The 20,501-nt window shown below is 50.8% G+C and overlaps 1 protein-coding gene across 6 annotated transcripts in view; it reads right to left on the bottom strand.

Annotated features, from left to right (window-relative positions):
* PIGN (phosphatidylinositol glycan anchor biosynthesis class N) overlaps window positions 1-20,501 on the bottom strand; it is a 209,606-nt gene that overhangs the window by 133,258 nt on the left and 55,847 nt on the right. For all 6 annotated transcript variants that reach the window (XM_074985941.1, XM_074985945.1, XM_074985943.1 and 3 more), the window contains one exon: window positions 10,310-10,434. In XM_074985941.1, the coding sequence (XP_074842042.1) occupies window positions 10,310-10,434 (125 nt within the window). The remainder of the gene's footprint in view (window positions 1-10,309; window positions 10,435-20,501) is intronic.

Genomic DNA, 20,501 nt, shown 5'->3' with positions numbered 1-20,501 from the left:
TTCGGGATCTTCTTCACGCTCTTCCTGAAGCATGCCTTTGGATCGTAAACAGAGGGCATCTTTTTGCACACAAGATCTGATGGGAAACTGTTTAATCTTGCAAGGCTGAAAGCTAAATACAAGGTTTGGGAAGTCCTCATCAGAGATTTGCTGTTCGTGGATGACGTGGCTGTAGTGTCACACACGGAAGACCAGCTTCAGAAACTGCTGGATCGGTTCTCCAAAGCATGCAAGGGCTTCAAGCTTTCCATCAGCCTAAAGAAGACAAATGTACTTGCTCAGGATGTTGCTGACCCTCCATCAATCAGCAATGACAATTATTCGTTAGAGGTCATCCACGAGTTCGTTTACCTCGGGTCCACCATCACTGACACCCTGTCATTGGAGTCTGAGCTAAATAGGAGGATCGGAAAAGCAGCCACAACTCTGTTCAGACTCAGCGAGTGTGTGTGGAATAACATCAAGTTGTACACCCACATCAAAATGCAAGTCTATAGCGCCTGCATCCTCAGCACCCTCCTTTACGGGAGCGAGTCTTGGACCCTGTATGCCTGCCAGGAAAAGAGGCTGAACGTCTTCCACTTGCACTGCCTCAGGCACATCCTTGGAATATCGTGGAAGGACAGAGTGCCCAACACCGCCGTCCTTGAGCAAGCTGGAATCCCAACCATGCATACCCTCCTCAGGCAGCGGCGGCTCCACTGGCTTGGCCACGTCCACACGATAAATGATGGAAGGATCCCAAAAGACATCCTGTATGGCGAGCTAGCCTCTGGCAAAAGACCTCCCGGACGCCCCCAGTTGCGCTACAAAGATGTTTGCAAGAGGGACCTCAGGGAGGTAGTCATCGAGCCGTACAGTTGAGAGGAGCTGGCAGACGATCACAGCAGATGGAGGCAGGAACCACACAAGGGCCTTCAGAAGGGTGAGATGAGAAAGAAAGGTTACTCACCGTAGTAACGGTGGTTATTCGAGATGTGTCCCCGTGGGTGCTCCACATTAGGTGTCGGGCTCGCCCGGCGCCGCAGATCGGATCTTCCAAGCAGTTTCTGCCGGACCGCGCATGCGCTGGTGTGCGCCGCTCTCTTGCGCGCTCCTGGCCACGTGCGCGATCCGGTCCCCGCCAGTTCCTTGACCAACCACCTCGGATGCTCCTGAAAAACACTAAACAGAGATCCAGGGCGGGGAGGATGGGCGAGTAGTGGAGCACCCACGGGGACACATCTCGAAGAACCACCGTTACTACGGTGAGTAAACTTTCTTTCTTCTTCGAGTGTCCCCGTGGGTGCTCCACGTTAGGTGATTACCCAGCAGTAACCCAAGATAGGAGGTGGGTAATCGGATTACGTGCAGCTTGTCCCCGAGAGGACCGCTGTCGAGAGACGGGTATCCTCTTGGAATACCCTGTGAAGGGCGTAATGTTTGGCGAAGGTGTCATAGGATGACCAGGTCGCCGCTCTGCAAATGTCTTTCAGCGCAACGCCCTTGAAAAAGGCTGCTGATGCTGCCACCGCCCTAGTGGAGTGAGCCCTGGGCAGGGCCAGTAAAAGAGTCTTTTTGAGTTCGTAGCACATTTTTATGCAGAATACGATGTGCTTCGAGATTCTCTGCGAAGAGAGACCTTCTCCTTTTGATTTGGGAGCGAGAGAGACTAGGAGTCTATCCGTTTTCCGGAAGGACTTGGTCCTGTCTATATAGGAGGCTAGCGCCCTTCTCACGTCCAGGAGGTGTAGGCGCGCCTCTTTGTTAGAGTTATGAGGCTTTGGATAAAACGAGGGTAAAACAATAGGTTCGTTAATGTGAAACTCAGAAGAAACTTTAGGAACAAAGGCTGGATGCAGCCGTATGGTTACCGACTCCTTGGAAAAAACAGTACAGGGTGGCGTTGCCATAACTGCCGCAAGCTCGCTCACCCTGCGAGCTGACGTGATTGCGAGAAGAAAGGTCGTCTTTATCATAAGGAGGAGGAGGGAAACCGTGGCCAAAGGCTCGAACGGTGGTCCCGGTAGCGCATTAAGCACCAGGTCCAAGTTCCACAAAGGTGGAAGCAGTTTCCGAAGGGGGTATAGGTTTACCAACCCTTTGAGGAACCTGGTAACCATGGGATGAGCGAACACCGTGTGCCCTTCCTCTTCGTGTCTGAACGCCGAAATGGCGGCAAGGTGGACCTTTAACGAGGATAGTGAGAGTCTTCCTCTCTTGAGGTCCAGGAAATACTCTAATATTACAGGTATAGGCACCGAAAGGGGGGCTAGCTGTTTGGTAGAACACCATGCTGTGAAGCGAGTCCATTTCTGCTTGTAGGTCTTCCTGGTGGAAGTCCTCCTGCTACTTTCTAGGACTTGTTGCACATCCTCCGTACATGTGCTCTCTAGGGAGCTGAGCCATAGATTAACCACGCTTGTAGTCGCAGGCTTTGGGGGTGCGGATGCACTATGGACCCCTGGGCTTGCGTGAGCAGATCCGGCGCCACCGGAAGGGGCATCGGTGGCCGGTCCGACATGCGCAGGAGTAGGGGGAACCATTGCTGTCGATCCCACATTGGGACTATCAGGATCCTTCAGGCTCCTTCCCTCCTGGCTTTCTGCAAGACTTTGTGGATGAGCACTGTGGGAGGAAAAGCGTAAAGCAGGGGGCCCCTCCAGGAGATCGCGAATGCGTCCCCCAGGGACCCCTGTCCCAGTCCTGCCCTGGAGCAGAATCGTGGGCACTTCTTGTTGTGTTGAGTAGCAAACAGGTCTATCTGGGGAAAACCCCATGCGTGAAAAATCGGTCGTAGCAGATCGGGACGGATCTGCCACTCGTGCGTGAGTGCAAAACGCCTGCTCAGCTGGTCTGCCTTCACATTGTGAGCGCCTGGTAGGTACAAGGCTTTCAAGGTTATATTGTTGGCGATGCAGCAGTTCCACAACCGGACTGCTTCCGCACATAAGGCACAGGATCGCGCTCCTCCTTGCCTATTTATATAAAACATGGTGGAGGTATTGTCTGTACTGATCCCGACTACTTTGCCTTGTATATGGTCTCGAAAGTGTCTGCAGGCATTGAACACTGCTCTGAGCTCCAGTATATTTATGTGCAGTGACTGCTCCGTGGAGGACCACAGTCCTTGCGTCACCTCTTCGCCCATGTGTGCTCCCCACCCTATGAGTGAGGCATCTGTAGTAAGAACAACCGATATTTGTGGTTGGTGGAAGGGTACCCCTGTTAGCAAGTTCTTGGGGTTTACCCACCATTGCAGGGATTTGCGCACCTCTGTTGTGGGCGACACCACCCTGTGAACGGTGTGTGCTGCCGGTTTGTATACGCTCGCCAGCCAGTGCTGCATGCTGCGCATGTGTAACCTGGCGTTCTGTACTACGAACGTTGCTGCTGCCATGTGGCCCAGCAGCTGTAAGCACGTCAGAACCGGCACCGTAGGGCTGAAGGTGATAACTTGCACGAGGGAGCCGATGGCCCGAAAGCATGTCTCTGGTAGATACACTCTCGCTGTAATAGAATTTATGCGTGCCCCTATGAACTCTATGTCCTGTGTGGGGTTTATCTTTGATTTTGCCAGATTGATAACCAGGCCGAGTGAAGAGAACGTGCCTGCTGTGACGCATATCATGCGTAGTATCTCCTCCTTCGAGGCCCCTTTCAGTAGGCAGTCGTCCAGATACGGGAATATAAATACCCCCTGTCTGTGCAGGTAGACTGACACCACTGCCAAGGTCTTGGTGAAGACTCTGGGGGCCGAGGAGAGGCCGAATGGTAGGACCTTGTATTGAAAATGTTCTTTGCCTACCATGAACCGGAGGAATCGTCGGTGAGCCGGATGGATAGTTATGTGAAAATACGCATCTTGTAAGTCGAGGGCTGCAAACCAATCTCCATCGTCTAGTGCCTTAAGGATGGAGGCGATTGTGATCATCTGAAAGCGTTCCTTGCGCAGGTACCGGTTGAGGCCTCAAAGATCTAAGATGGGCCTCCAGCCTCCTATCTTTTTCTCTGTGAGGAAGTACCTCGAGTAGAACCCTTTCCCTTGCAGTTGCTCCGGCACTCTTTCCACTGCCCCTGTGAGCATGAGATGGTCTACCTCCTGCTTGAGCCTCGCTACGTGGGAGGCCTCCTGGAGGTGGGGCCTGGGTGGAGGTCGTGGCGGTGGGAGCGACTGGAAGGGGATGGCGTACCCCGTGGCTATGATCTCCAGCACCCATTTGTCTGTGGTGATCCTTTGCCACTGGTCGTAGAATGGTCGGAGGCGATGGTGGAATAACCGCTTCGGATGACCTTGTGCGATGGTAGTGATGGCGCAGCCCTGGATCTGTGTGTCAAACTTGTGCCCTTTGGCCCTGCCCCGAGGATGCACGGCTCTGTTGTGAACGTCGCCTGGGAGTTCTGTACTGCTGGTGCTGTTGATGTCGCCCTTGCTCGTAACGCCTGTGGTACTGGGGACGCTGTTGCTGGTACTGGTACCATCTTTGTTGAGGGTAGTACTTTTTCTTTCTGTATGGAGGGGTGTAAATCCCCAGGGTCCTAAGTGTGGCTCTTGAATCTTTACTGGAATGAAGGACCGAGTCAGTTGATTCAGCAAACAGCTTCTGTGTGTCGAAGGGGAGATCGACGATCTTCGCCTGCAGATCCCTCGGTATACCCGAAGTCTGGAGCCAGGACTCCCTTCGCATCAGCACTGCCATAGTTGTGGAGCGTGCTGGGGTGTCCGCAACATCCAGGGCGATCTGAACTCCCGTCCTTGAGGCCGAGTAGCCTTCTTGCACGATGGCCTTGAGCACCGGTTTCTTGTCCTCTGGAAGTGAGTCCATGAGGGAGGTTAACCTAGTGTAGTTGTCGAAATTATGGTTCGCTAGATGCGCTGCGTAATTTGCCATTCGCAACAGTAGAGTGGAGGAGGAGTAGACCTTTCTGCCGAACAGCTCTAGTTTCTTGGCATCTTTGTCTGTTCCCCCTGTCTTGAATTGAGATATCCTTGATCTTTGTTGCGACGACTCCACCACCAAGGAATTTGGTTGTGGGTGGCTGAACAGGAACTCCATGCCCTTCGCCGGCACAAAGTATTTCTTATCCGCTCTCTTGTGGACAGGTGGAATAGTCGCGGGGGTCTGCCATATCATAGTGGCGGACTCCAAGATTGCTTCGTCAAGCGGTATTGCTATTTTGGAGGAGGCCGGAGGTCTCAGATTTTTGAGGAGCTTATGGTGTTTCTCTTGCACCTCTGCAGTCTGGATGCCTTGCGTGAAGGCCACCCTTTTAAACAGCTCTTGAAACTGTTTGAGATCGTCCGGAGGATGGACGTTCCCCGGGGCCGTAGCCTCGTCCGGGCAGGAGAGCGAGGAACCACTAGGATACGCCTCTCTGGACCCTTCCGGTTCCTGTTGGTGATGGTATATCCGCTCGCTGGAAGCCTGCAAGGGAAAATCTCGGGGTTCCACAACCAGTTCCCCCTGAGATACTTGAGTCTCTGTCCCTGTTCGCGATTGCCCTCGGGGATACAGGACCGTCTGTGGGGATCTTTCCCTGGTAGACTGCCGGTGGTGTCTATGCCCCGCGTGATAGGGGCGACCATGGCAGCATGGGCACTGTTCTTGGGAAGGTGACCTGGAGCACTCCCTTGGTGCATACCCTCTGCGTCTGGGGGAGCGAGATCGTCGAGAGACCTGGGACACTAGAGAGAGCGATTTGTGATAGTACTCCAGCGGCTCAAACCCCAAGAAGGGTGAAGGTGGTCCCAGCCAGGGCGAGGCTGGTTGTAAAAATGGAGACGGGGGCTCCGGGTAGGCTAGGGGGGACCCCTGCCTTCTAGATGGAGTCTGCAGCATGAGCAGAGGGCTGAGAGAAAGCAACTCTGCAGCCCTGTCTGGAGAGGGGCTGCAGTGCCTTGTTTTCTGTGCAGCCTTCCCCCTCCCTTGAGGGGGTGGCTCCGCCCCCTGACGTGCAGGGGATCTCGGCCCCGTCCGCGCCGCGCTCGGCACGCTCATGGGCGGTGCCGCACGGGCGGTGTCCTCCGGTGTCTGCAGGCTGCGTGCCTGCACGCTCTGCACCGCCGGTTCCCCGGGGGTCAGTGCCGCTGCCTGCAGTGCCGCCGGTACCGGCGCTTGTTTAGCCGCCGCCCTGCCTGCGGTGCGGGGCGGCTGTTTGATTATCGGAGGCTGAGCTGCCTCCACGTGGCTCTCCGTGCTGCTGCTGATCAACTGTTGCTGCGGCTGGGGGCTGTGCGCTCCTCCCGTCCCGCTCGCTGTTGCTGCCGGCAGGGATCGGGTTGGGGAGACTTTCCTCCATTTTTGCGCTGATGGGGTGAGGGAGGCAGCTGTCCTTTTATGGGCCCCGGCGGGTCCCTCCTGCTGCGGCCGCTCCGGTACGTCTGGCTGGAGGGCCTTGTCGAACAGCAGCATTTTAAGCCACATCTCCCTGTCCTTCCTCGCTCTGGCTGTTAATTTTGCACAGAAGGAGCATTTCTGCATGACATGGGACTCCCCAAGGCACCTTATGCAGTGACTGTGCCCATCAGATGCTGGCATTGCCTCTCGGCAAGACTCACATTTCTTGAATCCTGAAGAGGACATTGTTGGTGAGTCTTTTAGTTGTTAATGGGGTACTTAGCACCTTCTCTGTGCTGTTTTCCCCCTCTCCGATAGCCTGCCGTGGCAGGAGGGCTAATGGCCCTAGGCTCCTGGCCTCCGGTGCTCCGCTTGTTACTACGACTGGACTGAATGCCATCCCGCTTGTTGTTTCTTGCTTTTTTTTTTTTTTTTTTTTTGAAAATAACAACTGGCTAACGTAACAATAGACTAAGAACTTGAAAACTTCAAAGAAAACAGTTAAAACCATTGAATACGCTAACTTGGCCGCAGCCTAGTCGGATTCCATCTGCAGCCGACGGTGGTTAAGAGGAACTGGCGGGGACCGGATCATGCACGTGGCCAGGAGCGCGCAAGGGAGCGGCGCGCACCGGCGCATGCACGGTCCGGCAGAAACTGCTTGGAAGATCCGATCTGTGGCGCCGGGCGAGCCCAAAACCTAACATGGAGCACCCACGGGGACACTCGAAGAAGAATCAGACAGCTAGCAGAGGAGAAGCGAGCCCACAGAAAGCACAGTAAGGACCTGCCAGACACCCATTACACATGAAACAGATGCAGCAAGGACTGTCACTCTCGTGTGGGCCTTCACAGTCACAGTCGACGCCGCAAATGATGATCCCAAATGGAACTACAAAGGGCGTGATCCATAGTCTACGTAGACTGAAGGATGCTGCTACTACTACTACTACATGTGATTAGTAGCCCTACAGCTACTAAAATCATGTCAGATTAAGAATGTTGCCAGATGAAGAGTTGCAGATTAGAGGTTCAACCTGTATTCCTATTTAAAGAGAAACCTTCCAAGTGCTTTTGATTACTTCCAGTTGTCTTTGAAGGTTGTCCATTCACAGTCTTGGGGTGGCACAAGGTTAGAAAATTGAACAATGCATTATATCACAAGCTAACCAGGGAGAATGGCCAACTCTATCCTGTTTGAATGGGACATCATTGACAAATATTATCCCTTGGTGACTAGCTTTTAGATTCGAGACTATGAAGTTTGCTTTCAGTATAGTTATATCATTCTTTAAACTTCACTGTAACAGTCTACACCATTCTATTCACCACTTAAACAAACCTACGATAAAATGTTCAACAAAGTATTCCTTGCAAAGTACCATTGGAAAAATCATAATATACTGAACATTATTACCCTATTAAAATGGGTGTATCAATACTGTGTGTAAAGTTATAAGATTATGCTGTATAACATTTCTACAATACGCTCCAGAGTTAGAAAAGCAGGCCCAAGCCAGTTTCCAGACACAAAGACACACCAACATCCCAGCCAAGTGTTAGTGAACCTTCACCTGCTTAAACAGCCATTTTCTGGCTAAGGAAAGATATCAACAAGAAAGTTACATTTCATCACTAAGACAATTCAAACTTCATGTCCCCAAAAGACTCAGCAAAGATGTTTCTAGCACTAGAAGGAAGAAAAATAAATCGTAAAGAAGGAAAAATGGTTGCTCTCACTCTCATTCGTCATCTCTGTTCATGGCATCAATGACTCAAAATGCTGAACTGGGAGCGGGATGGAGGGAAGCCTGGCTGGGAGGATTTTTGGCCAACACAAACTGCTGTAAGCTTATGGTCAGGAAAGCCTTTTGCTCTTAAGTGAGACATTTAACTTTCGTTTTATCTTTTCTTTCTTTTGTAAACAATCTTGCCCTTTATGCCTCATTACTAGTAGCACTCACTACTGTGCAGCTGGGAGCAAGTAGCCCACATAGTACCCCGTGTACTGTCACAATTACCCATACATATATCTCACAATGGTTATTTGTCTAGATCAGGTACAAGCTTTCTGTAGATACCTTACAAGTTACTCCTTGTGGATAAACGCCCTGAAAGACCTGTGCTTAGTGTAATAATTTAGTTCGGTATGATATGATAGCTGTTTGCAAAGAACAGAGAACCATTTCGCAAGGTCACAATAAATTAAAGTGAACTTCAAGCACTGAAAGTTTAAAAATTTTAGAAAAGCCAAATGTATTAACATAGCAATTATAGGCTTAAAAGGGAAATTTTTGAAACTTTAAGTTACTATACCAATAATTGATTTCATGATGTAATGCTTGTCGTGAGCTTTTGATGAGCCATGTATTCTGTGGGCCCCAAACATGCTTTTGTGGCTAACGGTGGGCCATAAATCAGTAATTTTTATGTGGGAAAAGCCACAATAACTAGCTTCTCACCAACCAATCAATCTGCATTTTTCTAAAAGCTACAAAGAGAAACACAGGCCTCCAGAGGAAAATAAATGGATTGTTATAAATTTTGTTTTAAAATGTTTTGTTGTCTAAAAACTTTCTTTTCAATTGTCACCCAGAATACTCCACAGTTCACCTACACTAAGGCTGCAATACCACCCTTGCCATACCTAGATTTAATAATAAATAGAGTTACACATCTCATGGAAGTGGAAGGGACCTCAGGAGGTCATTGAGTCCAGTCCCCTGCCCTCTTGGCAGGACCAAACACCATTCCCTTCCCCCTACCACTTCCTATTTGCCCCAGGCCCCTAAATGATCCCCTCAAGGACTGAACTCACAACCCTGAGTTTAAGCAGGCCAATGCTCAAACCATTGAGCTAGCCCTCCTTCTTGCTGATAACCATGAAATTAAGATGTACTCTGAACTTCATTTGGGCAAACTGAAGAAACCCACAATCTCCCAAGTATTCTTTTTGATTATGTGAATAATCATTAAATTTACTACTTTCTTTGGAAATTGGAATTAAGAGGTATAATACTCAAAGTAGCAGCTCCACAAAAAAAACAAGCAGTCCAGTGGCATCTTAGAGACTAACAAATTCATTAGCTTTTGTGGGTCAAAACCACCTCCTCAGATGAACGGAGCGCAAAAAACAGAATCTAGGCTTTACATAACAAGGATGGGGAAGGAGGGAGGAAAAAAGGGGTTACCTATCACTAGTAGGACCAACTGATCAAGGAAGTTAAGTAGGATGTGCCCCATTCCAGCAAATTTCAAAGGTGGTGAAATTGCCCTTGTAATGTTATTTAAGATCTTGCAAGATCTTGAGATCTTGCCCTTCTAATGATAGTTAAGGAGTTTCAGGCCAAGGTTAAATGTGTAAAATTCCAGTTCAAATGCATATATACATCCTCTATAACATTGTGGTAAAATTCTTTTGTAGAAGAATGGCTTCTTTAAAATCAATTATTGAACGATCAGGGAGGTTAAAATGTTCTACTATAGGTTTATGTGTATTCCAACTCCTGAGGTCGGATTTACGTCCATTCATGTTTTGGCACACAGACAGTCCAACTTGTCTATAGGTACGTGGCCCCCAACCCAGAAAAGATTCCCCGCCCCTAGCTTAGGTGCTAAGAGACTGGAGGGGTCAGGGAGCCAGCAAATCTCCAACTTGCTGGAGGCAGGGAGAAACAACATGCCTCTCAGTATTTGCCCCCCTGATAACAGTCAATAATGGTAAAATATTTGTATATGCTACTGTAGCTATATACAAATTAATGAACACCTGCTGTATTAATGTAACCTTATAAGATTTTCAACAAACAAAATACAGGAATTTTAGAATTTAGTTTTTCATAACAACTTAAAACTTTGCCCTTTATATTATCTCATCAAAGCAACAAGCCTTTTATCTGAAGTGGTGAATACTGTAGCAGAGAAAACTTTGACTTTGGACAAAAAAGAGCGTAAAATGCCAACAAAAAATTATACTTAGCTTAGCAAATTACCTGGAGTTTGGGCGGTGAGCATGTCCATTTGTGTCTATCCCTAGCAAATGCAGGAATAGAACTATTTTTTCTTCATTTACTTTCAAGAACAATGTTTGATTATTTCTAGCAGCTTGGAAGAAGTTCTATAGGGAACAAACATCAAAAGGTTGTTCTGAGAACCACAGAAAAAAGGAGATGCAGCCATTAAAATGCAGATTTTATATAATGTTTCTATCACAGGAGTTGTATTGGGTACAACTATGAAAGAGCAAATGACGTGATTCTGCTTACCTGAAGAAAACATTGCAGTAAAATTTTCGTTACTGGGACTCGCAGAAATTATCCAGTTCTTAACCTTTTATAGTCCCTATGAGCATTGATAGCAGGTAGACTGTGAGCCATCCTTTCCTTCTGTATTGGTTGTCACACACTGCCCCTAAGCTTAACTACTGTTTTGTAACCTCCCTCTTATTTCTTGATGTAAAGTGAAAAACACAGATGCCACAAATCAGAATGAAAAAATAGAAAACTAAGATTCTTCCTTAATAATCACTGTAATTAAACTAAATATTGGTTTTAGCTATCAGATTACCATTATTTTTGCTTTCTACCCAAATACTCAAACAAAAAACATCCCAAAAGGGAGTGAGATGATTTGGGATCTCCTAATTTGGAAGTAAGTTTTGCAGGACTGATTTACCAAAACATGATTCATCTCCATATCCAGTCAAAACAACAATGCTTTGTAAATGTATGGAGGGTAGAAAAGGTATTATCCTGCAGGGGCTTGAACAGAAACTTCTCTGAGGCATGAACTAGAGGCCATTCTGTTTCAGAACAAATGAGCGCGGGGCTGGCCATCTGGTTTTATACTAGCCATATTACATAACGTGAAATACAATCAGACAGCCATTTTAAGGTGATCATCTCAGTGACAATGCACTGCCCAGGGAAACAGTGTCAAATGATACAAGACGCTGGGTAGACATTCTAAGGATCTTTGTCCAAGAAGACTCTCAAGCACCCTGCAACATGAATAACATGGAAAAGGACCTCACTGGGCTGGCAGGTCGGCGTGGAAATAACACTGTCAGCAGCATATGCTGATTACGATTTAACTCTGTCACCATTCTCAAAGAGAAATTTCCAGTTTCTATGTAAAATCTGTCACTGGGGCCCTATCAAATTCATGGTCCATTTTTGACGTTTCACAGCAAGTGAGTTTTAAAATTGGTCAATTTCACATGTTTACTTCTGAAATTTTACAGTTGTAACAATGGGGATCCTGATGCAAAATGCAATTGTAGAGAGGGTCACCAAGCTGTCGTGGGTAGGAGCGACTGGTGAGGGGGCACACAGGAGGCCACTGACCATGTGATGTCCCCACGTGTCTCCTTCTCACACCACCTCTAGCCCAGGGAAGGCCTGAAACACGCCCCCCCATCTGCCGCAGGCCCTGTTTCTTCCCCACAAGCCCCTTCCCCTGAGCAATGTGGCCCAGGAGACTAGCAGGAGTCTGACACCAGCAGCAAAGGTTGGGGCCCACCCAAACTCATTGGCCGTGACACAGGGAAGCAGAGCTATGTGGTTCTAATTCACTCTGCTCCCCCTCAAGTAACATACCAGGAGAGCAGAAGGAGCTAGGGCTGTGTCGCTTCATTTCCATGCCATCTCCCCACCCACATCTCCCAGCTGCTGCCAGCGAGTGTGGGGGTGGGGGCAGAGAAAGCTGACTCCTACTGCCAGGTCCCAGATCCCATGACTCCCCTGGGCTATCCAGAGAATCTGGCCACATCAGCTGCTTGCCTCTTATCCTGCACCCTCCCCCCAGGTGTTTTGGAGAGGCATACGACCCCTCATGCCCCCTATGTGTCACCCCTTATTGGGGAGGTCATAGGATTGCCTCTCTCACTTGTTTGCTACCTTCAGAGGCAGGTGCTGAAGCCAGCTTCCTGAAGCTGATTCTTGAGGCTGAGGTGACTCACACAGGTGGAAGTGGGTCTGGTCTCCCTCTGCTACTGGGTTCCTGTTGGAATATTGACACTGACAAGAAAGCCACTCACAGCCCAGGCTGTCAAGCTTTGGCAAGTGGAGAGCTTCTGCTGAAGCCTGGTTGCCTGTGGGGTCCCCACATCCAGTTGGGCTGCTATCCAGGCTCCCACTCTGAGCTGGACTGCCTCCTTGGCTCTCAACTCCCACTCCAAGTTGGCTTACACCTGCCCAGTTCCCTTCAGGCTCCCTGCTCCTTGCTGAACTGCTGCCTGGGTTCCCCACACATGGAGATGGTTGCACCAAGGCTGCAGGTTCCACTCTGGAAGTCTCATTGCATTAAGGCTCCCAGCCCCTGATCCACTTCCCAGATAGCTACTACACTATGTTTCCAGTGGGAAGCATAGTGCTAATATCAGGGGGAAGGGCACAGGCAGGCTCCCGGTGAGGAGCTAAGAGTTGGGCTCTCAGTGAAGAGCTCTGTGCAGAGCTGAGAATCCAGGGTCTTAGTCCCCCTTACGGCTCCTCTTAAATCAATGAAAGCACTGCTGGCGAGAAGACGCACTATCAGCAGAAGGAAAGTAGCATGGATCTTAATCATTGCAGTAATTTCTCACATAAGTCAAGTTAAGGTTGTCACATATACATACCCTTACATTAGCATGGGTATGAAGTGCAAGGCAGCTAGAAATTGAGGCTTGTGCAAGCCACAGTGAGACCTTGTGCACACAAGCAGGTTACAGGTGTTAGGACTCTGAACAAAAGTTGCATAGCATCAAAACACCCAACGTTACATAGTAACAGAGAGGGAGCTGTGCCAGTCTACATACTATCAAAACAAAAAAGCAGTCAAGTAGCCCGTGATTCTGTGAATAACCTGGTTAGGTCCAATGATGGTATTTCCAGAAAACTTCTGGAAAATTCACATTCTCATGTTCCTCAACTAACATCATATATGCCATCACGTGCCAACAATGCCCAGATGCTCTGTACATTGGACAGACTTCTAACTCCCTTAGACAAAGAGTTAATGGGCACAAAACAGACATAAAAACACTCCAGAGCCACAAACCAGTTAGTCAACATTTTAATGGAGTGGGCCATTCTGTTAATGACTTAAGAGTTTGCGTGTTACTGAAGAAAAATTTTTGCACCGCTCTTGAAAGGGAGACAGCTGAGCTGTCTTTTATATTCAAATTCAGCACATTAACATGTGGTTTAAACCGGGATGGGAATTTTCTGAGTCACTACAGGGGCTCGTTTGCATACTTGGCTTAATCTAATTCTTGACCTCCCCACCTTCCACCCCTCTACTCTCTGATTTGCTCACCTTGATCATTTTTTTCTGATTTGTCATCCTTGATTACTGTTTTTGGTTCTCTGTGCCTTAAATATTCAATCTGTTCTGGTATGGCTATGGTCTGAAGAAGTGGGTCTGTCCGAAAGCTCATCACCTAATAAAGAGAAGTTACTCACCGTAGTAACGGTGGTTCTTCGAGATGTGTCCCCGTGGGTGCTCCACCATAGGTGACGGCTTGGCCGGCGCCGCAGATCGGATCTTCCAAGCAGTTTCTGCCGGACCGCGCATGCGCCGGTACGCGCCGCTCCCTGGCGCGCTCCTGGCCATGTGCGCGATCCGGTCCCCGCCAGTTCCTCGACCAACCGCCTCGGTTGCCCCTGCAAAACACTAACAGAGATCCGAAGCGGGGAGGATGGGCGGGAAGTGGAGCACCCACGGGGACACATCTCGAAGAACCACCGTTACTACGGTGAGTAACTTCTCTTTCTTCTTCGAGTGTCCCCGTGGGTGCTCCACCATAGGTGACTACCCAGCAGTAACCCAGATAGGTGGTGGGTAATCGGATTATGTGCAGCTGGTCCCCGAGAGGACCGCTGCAGAGAGACGGGTATCCTCTTGGAATACCCTGTGAAGGGCGTAATGTTTGGCGAACGTGTCGTAGGATGACCAGGTCGCCGCTCTGCAAATGTCTTTCAATGCAACGCCCTTGAAAAAGGCTGTTGATGCTGCCACCGCCCTGGTGGAATGAGCCCTGGGAGTGGCCGACAAAGGAGTCTTTCTGAGCTCGTAGCACATTTTTATGCAGGATACAATGTGCTTTGAGATTCTCTGCGATGAGAGACCTTCTCCTTTAGATTTGGGAGCGAGGGAGACCAGGAGTCTATCCGATTTTCGGAAGGACTTGGTCCTGTCTACGTAGAAGGCTAGCGCCCTCCTCACATCCAGGAGGTGTAGGCGCGCCTCTTCGCTGGAGTTATGAGGCTTTGGATAGAACGAGGGTAGAACAATAGGTTCATTGATGTGAAACTCGGAAGAAACTTTGGGAACAAAGGCTGGATGCAGCCGTATGGTTACCGCCTCCTTGGAAAAGACAGTGCAGGGTGGCGTTGCCATGACTGCCGCAAGCTCGCTCACCCGACGGGCTGACGTAATTGCAAGAAGAAAGGTCGTCTTTACTGTAAGGAGGCGAAGGGGAACCGTGGCCAAGGGCTCGAACGGTGGTCCCATGAGTGTGGTAAGCACCAGGTCCAAGCTCCACGAAGGTGGAATCGGTTTCCGAGGGGGGTATAGGTTTACCAACCCTTTGAGGAACCTGGTAACCATAGGGTGGGCGAACACCGTGTGCCCTCCCTCCTCATGTCTGAACGCCGAGATGGCGGCCAGGTGGACCTTTAACGAGGATAGCGAGAGTCCTGCTCTCTTGAGGTCCAGTAAATACTCTAGAATTGTAGGTATAGGCACCGAAAGGGGGGCCAGCTGCTTGGTAGAACACCAAGCCATGAAGCGAGTCCATTTTTGTTTGTAGGTTTTCCTAGTGGAAGTCCTCCTGCTACTTTCTAGGACTTGCTGTACTTCCACTGTGCATGTGCTCTCTAGGGAGCTGAGCCATGGATTAGCCACGCTTGCAGTCGCAGGCTTTGGGGGTGCGGATGCACTATGGACCCCTGGGCTTGCGTGAGCAGGTCCGGCGCCACCGGAAGAGGCATCGGTGGGCGGTCCGACAGGCGCAGGAGTAGGGGGAACCATGGTTGGCGATCCCATGTTGGGACTATCAGGATCATCCGAGCCTTGTCTCTCCTGGCTTTTTGCAGAACCTTGTGGATCAGCACTGCGGGGGGAAACGCGTAAAGCAGGGGGCCTCCCCACGGGATCGCGAACGCGTCCCCCAGGGACCCCCGGCCCAGCCCTGCTCTGGAGGAGAATCGTGGGCACTGTTTGTTGTGCTGAGTGGCAAACAGATCTATTTGGGGAAACCCCCATGCGTGGAAAATAGGCCGTAGTAGATCGGGACGGATCTGCCACTCGTGGGTGAGCGCAAAACGTCTGCTCAACTGGTCTGCCTTCACGTTGTGCGTGCCCGGCAAGTAGGAGGCTCTCAGGATTATATCGTGGGCGATGCACCAGTTCCATAGGCGGATTGCTTCCGCGCATAAGGTACGGGATCGAGCTCCTCCTTGCCTGTTTATGTAAAACATGGTGGAGGTATTGTCTGTACTGATCCCGACGACTTTGCCTTGTATACGGTCTCGAAAGTGTTTGCAGGCGTTGAACACTGCTCTGAGCTCTAAAACATTGATATGCAGAGACTGTTCCGTGGGTGACCACAGTCCTTGAGCCACCTCTTCGCCCATGTGCGCTCCCCACCCTATGAGGGAGGCATCCGTAGTGAGGAAAACCGATATTTGCGGCTGATGGAAGGGTACCCCTGTTAGCAAGTTCCCGGGGTTTACCCACCATTGCAGGGATTCGCGCACCCCAGGTGGGGGCGACACCACCCTGTGAACGGTGTGTACTGCCGGCTTGTATACACTTGCCAGCCAATGTTGCATGCCGCGCATGTGCAACCTGGCGTTCTGTACCACAAACGTAGCCGCTGCCATGTGGCCCAGCAGCTGCAAGCACGTCAAGACCGGCACCGTAGGGCTGAAGGTGATGACCTGCACGAGGGAACCGATGGCTCGAAAGCGAGCCTCTGGAAGGTATACTCTCGCCGAGACTGAGTTTATGCGAGCCCCTATGAACTCTATGTCCTGTGAGGGGTCTATCTTTGATTTTGCCATATTGATAACCAGGCCAAGTGCGGAGAACGTGTTTGCTGTGACGCGTATCATGCGGAGAACCTCCCTTTTCGAGGTCCCTTTGAGCAGGCAGTCGTCCAGATACGGGAAAATAAACACCCCCTGTCTGTGCAGGTAGGCTGACACCACTGCCAAGGTCTTGGTGAAGACTCTGGGGGCCGAGGAAAGGCCAAACGGCAGGACCTTGTATTGGAAGTGTTCGTTGCCCACCATGAACCGGAGAAAACGTCGGTGAGCCGGATGAATGGTTATGTGGAAGTACGCGTCTTGTAGATCGAGGGCTGCGAACCAGTCTCCATCGTCCAGTGCTGTAAGGATGGAGGCAATAGTGATCATCCGAAAACGTTGCTTGCGCAGATACCTGTTGAGGCCACGAAGGTCTAAGATGGGCCTCCAGCCTCCTGTTTTTTTCTCCGTCAGGAAATACCGAGAGTAGAACCCTTTCCCTTGCAGTTGCTCCGGCACCTTTTCCACCGCCCCTATGAACTCTAGGTGGGCCACCTCCTCCCTGAGCCTGGCTACATGGGAGGCCTCCTGGGGGTGGGGCTTGGGCGGGGGTCGCGGCGGCGGGAGCGACTGGAAGGGGATGGCGTACCCCGTGGCTATGATCTCCAGCACCCATTTGTCTGTGGTGATCCTTTGCCACTGGTCGTAGAATGGTCGGAGGCGATGGTGAAAAAGTCGTTTCGGATGATCTTGTGCAATGGTGGTGATGGCGCAGCCCTGGATTTGTATGTCAAACTTGTGGCCTTTGGCCCCGCCCCGAGGACGTACGGCCCTGTTGTGAGCGTCGCCTGGGGGTTCTGTACTGCTGGTGCTGCTGATGCCGCCCTTGCTCGTAACCCCTGTGATACTGGGGGCGCTGTTGCTGGTATTGGTACCGCCTTTGCTGTGGGTAGTACCTTTTCTTTGAGTATGGAGGGGTGTAAATCCCCAGGGTCCTGAGTGTGGCTCTTGAGTCTTTACTGGAATGAAGGACCGAGTCAGTTGATTCAGCAAACAGCTTCTGCAAGTCGAAGGGAAGGTCGATTATCTTCGCCTGCAGATCTCTCGTTATGCCCGAGGTCTGGAGCCAGGACTCCCGTCGCATCACCACTGCAGTTGCTGTGGAACGTGCTGCCGTGTCCGCAACGTCCAAAGCAATCTGAACTTCCATCCTCGCAGCCGCGTAGCCCTCTTGCACTATGGCCTTGAGGACCGGCTTTTTGTCCTCTGGAAGCGAGTCCATGAGGGAAGTTAATCTGGCATAGTTGTCGAAATTATGGTTCGCCAAGTGCGCTGCATAATTTGCCATTCGCAAGGTTAAAGTGGAGGAGGAGTAGACCTTTCTGCCGAACAGCTCTAGCTTCTTGGCATCTCTGTCCATTCCCCCTGTTTTAAATTGAGATGTTTTTAATCTTTGCTGCGAGGACTCCACCACCAAGGAGTTTGGCTGGGGGTGGCTAAACAAGAACTCCATGCCCTTCGCCGGCACGAAGTATTTCTTATCCGCTCTCTTTTGGACAGGCGGAATAGTTGCCGGGGTCTGCCATATGGTAGTGGCGGACTCCAAGATCGCTTCATCAAGCGGGATTGCTACTCTGGAGGAGGCCGGGGAGCTCAAATTTTTAAGGAGCTTATGATGTTTCTCTTGCACTTGTGCTGTCTGGATGCCTTGCGTGAAAGCTACCCTCTTAAACAGCTCCTGAAACTGTTTGAGATCGTCCTTGGGATGGACGTCCCCTAAGGCCGTGGCCTCATCCGGGGAGGAAAACGAGGAACCGCTGGGGTACATTTCTTTGGACCCTTCCGGTTCTTGATGGTGATGGTGCGCCCTCTCGCTGGAGGTTTGCGAGGGAAAATCTCGTGGGTCCACGGCCAGCCCCCCCTGGGATGCTTGAGTCTCCGTCCCCGATCGCGATTGCCCTCGGGGGTACGAGGTAATATGTGGGGATCTCCCCCTGGTAGATTGCCGATGGTGTCCATGCCCCGCGTGGAAGGGACGACCATGGTAGTATAGGCACTGTTCCTGGGAAGGTGACCTTGACCATTCCCTTTGCACGTACCCTGTGTGTCTGGGAGAGGGGGATTGTCGAGACACTGGAGAGAGCGATTTTGCATAATAGTCCAGCGATTCAAATCCCAGGAAGGGCGAGGGGGGTGCCAGCCATGGGGAGGCTGATTGCAGGAAAGGAGAAGGGGGCTCCGGGTAGGCTAGGGGGGGCCCCTGCCTTCTGGTTGGAGTCTGCAACATGAGCGGAGGGCTGTGAGAGAAGAGCTCCACAGCCCTGTCTGGAGAGGGGCTGCAATGCCTCCTCTTGTGTGCAGCCTTCCCCCTCCCTTGAGGAGGTAACTCCGCCCCCTGATGGGCGGGGGATCCCGGCCCCGTCGGCACCATGCTAGGCACGCTCGAGGGCGGTGCCACACGTGCGGAGTCCTTGTGCGCCTGCAGGCTACGTGCCTGCGCGCCCTGCACCGCCGGTTCCCCGGGGATCGGTGCCGCTGTCTGCGGTGCCGCTGGTACCGGCGCTTGCTTAGCCGCCGCCCTGCCTGCGGTGCGGGGCGGCTGGCTGATCATCGGAGGCTGAGCCGCTTCCACGTGGCTCTCCGTGCCGCCGCCGATCAGCTGTTGCTGCGGCTGGGGGCTGCTCGCTCCTCCCGTCCCGCTCACTGTTACTGCCGGCAGGGATCGGGTTGGAGAAACTTTCCTCCGTTTTTGCGCAGATGGAGTGAGGGAGGCAGCTTTCCTTCTAAGGGCCCCGGAGGGTCCCTCCTGCTGCGGCCGCTCCGGCACGTCTGGCTGGAGGGCCTTGTCAAGAAGCAGCAGTTTAATTCTCATCTCCCTGTCTCTCCGTGCTCTGGTCGTTAACTTTGCACAGAAGGCGCATTTTTGTGCCACATGGGACTCCCCCAGGCACCTTATGCATAGACTGTGCCCATCGGACACTGGCATCGCCTCTCGGCAGGACTCACATTTTTTAAAGCCTGAGGCGGACATTGTTGGTGAGTCTTTGAGTTTGCTTGTGGGTACTTAGCACTTCTTTGTGCTGTTTCCCCGTCCGATGGCCTGCCTCCGCAGGAGGGCTGATGGCCCTAGCTCCCGGCCTCCGGCGCTGGTTACTGGGACTGGCTTGAGCTGTCCCTCCGTAGCTTGTTTGTTGTTTGTTTTTTTTTTTTTTTTTTTTTTTTTTGCAAAATAACAACCGGTTACTTATGGTATCCTAAGAACTGAAAAACTTTAAAGAGAAAAACAAATAAAGTCGTTGAATACGCTATGTGGCTTTAGCCTAGTCGGATTCCGTCTGCAGCCGACGGCGGTTGAGAGGAACTGGCGGGGACCGGATCGCGCACATGGCCAGGAGCGCGCCAGGGAGCGGCGCGTACCGGCGCATGCGCGGTCCGGCAGAAACTGCTTGGAAGATCCGATCTGCGGCGCCGGCCAAGCCGTCACCTATGGTGGAGCACCCACGGGGACACTCGAAGAAGAAATTATTTTCTTAGTCTTTAAAGTACTACCCAACATTACAGTGCAAGCAGTGACAGAACCCCTTATTGGTCTGGTTCCCAAAATGTCACATCCACTCAAATCTGCATGTAAATGGCATTATTATATAGTCTATGCCTATGTCCTTATTCGAGAATGCTATAATTGAAATCATTGGGTATTTAAAATAAAAAACAAACAAACAATATAGCTTGAATAGGGACACTGAAACTGAGGGACTGCGCCATTTGACTGCATTCTGAAAATTCTTGCAGAGATCCATCTACACTTGGTTGCAGGATCAGAGTTTTCTGCAAGACCTTCCAGATGTCAGCCATACCAGCAGTGCTCTATTTGAATGCAGGAGAGAGTAAGCCTGCTTTTATGTTTAAAAAAATTCTGTGAGACGAGTTTGAATATCTTTTAAACAGTGGATCATGTTTCAAAGCAAATCTTTTCGCGGCCTAATTAGCCAGAATGTCATCTGAAATGAAAGAACCAGACTGCTGGTGTTCTCTTTAGCTAGACGAGTTCCCATGAAATTTCAAAAATCTTACTTTCCTTGTCTAAAATCAAGATTTCCATGTAATAATCTCATTTGAAAGTGACAGGCAGAAAAAAAGACATACCAATAAACGCTGGTCTATAATGAAAAACAGG

This window comes from Carettochelys insculpta, chromosome 2 (genome assembly GCF_033958435.1).
Source record: "Carettochelys insculpta isolate YL-2023 chromosome 2, ASM3395843v1, whole genome shotgun sequence".
NCBI classification, from domain to species: domain Eukaryota; kingdom Metazoa; phylum Chordata; order Testudines; family Carettochelyidae; genus Carettochelys; species Carettochelys insculpta.
Note: the sequence above shows the minus strand (reverse complement) of the source record. Positions and strands in the feature narration are given on the sequence as shown.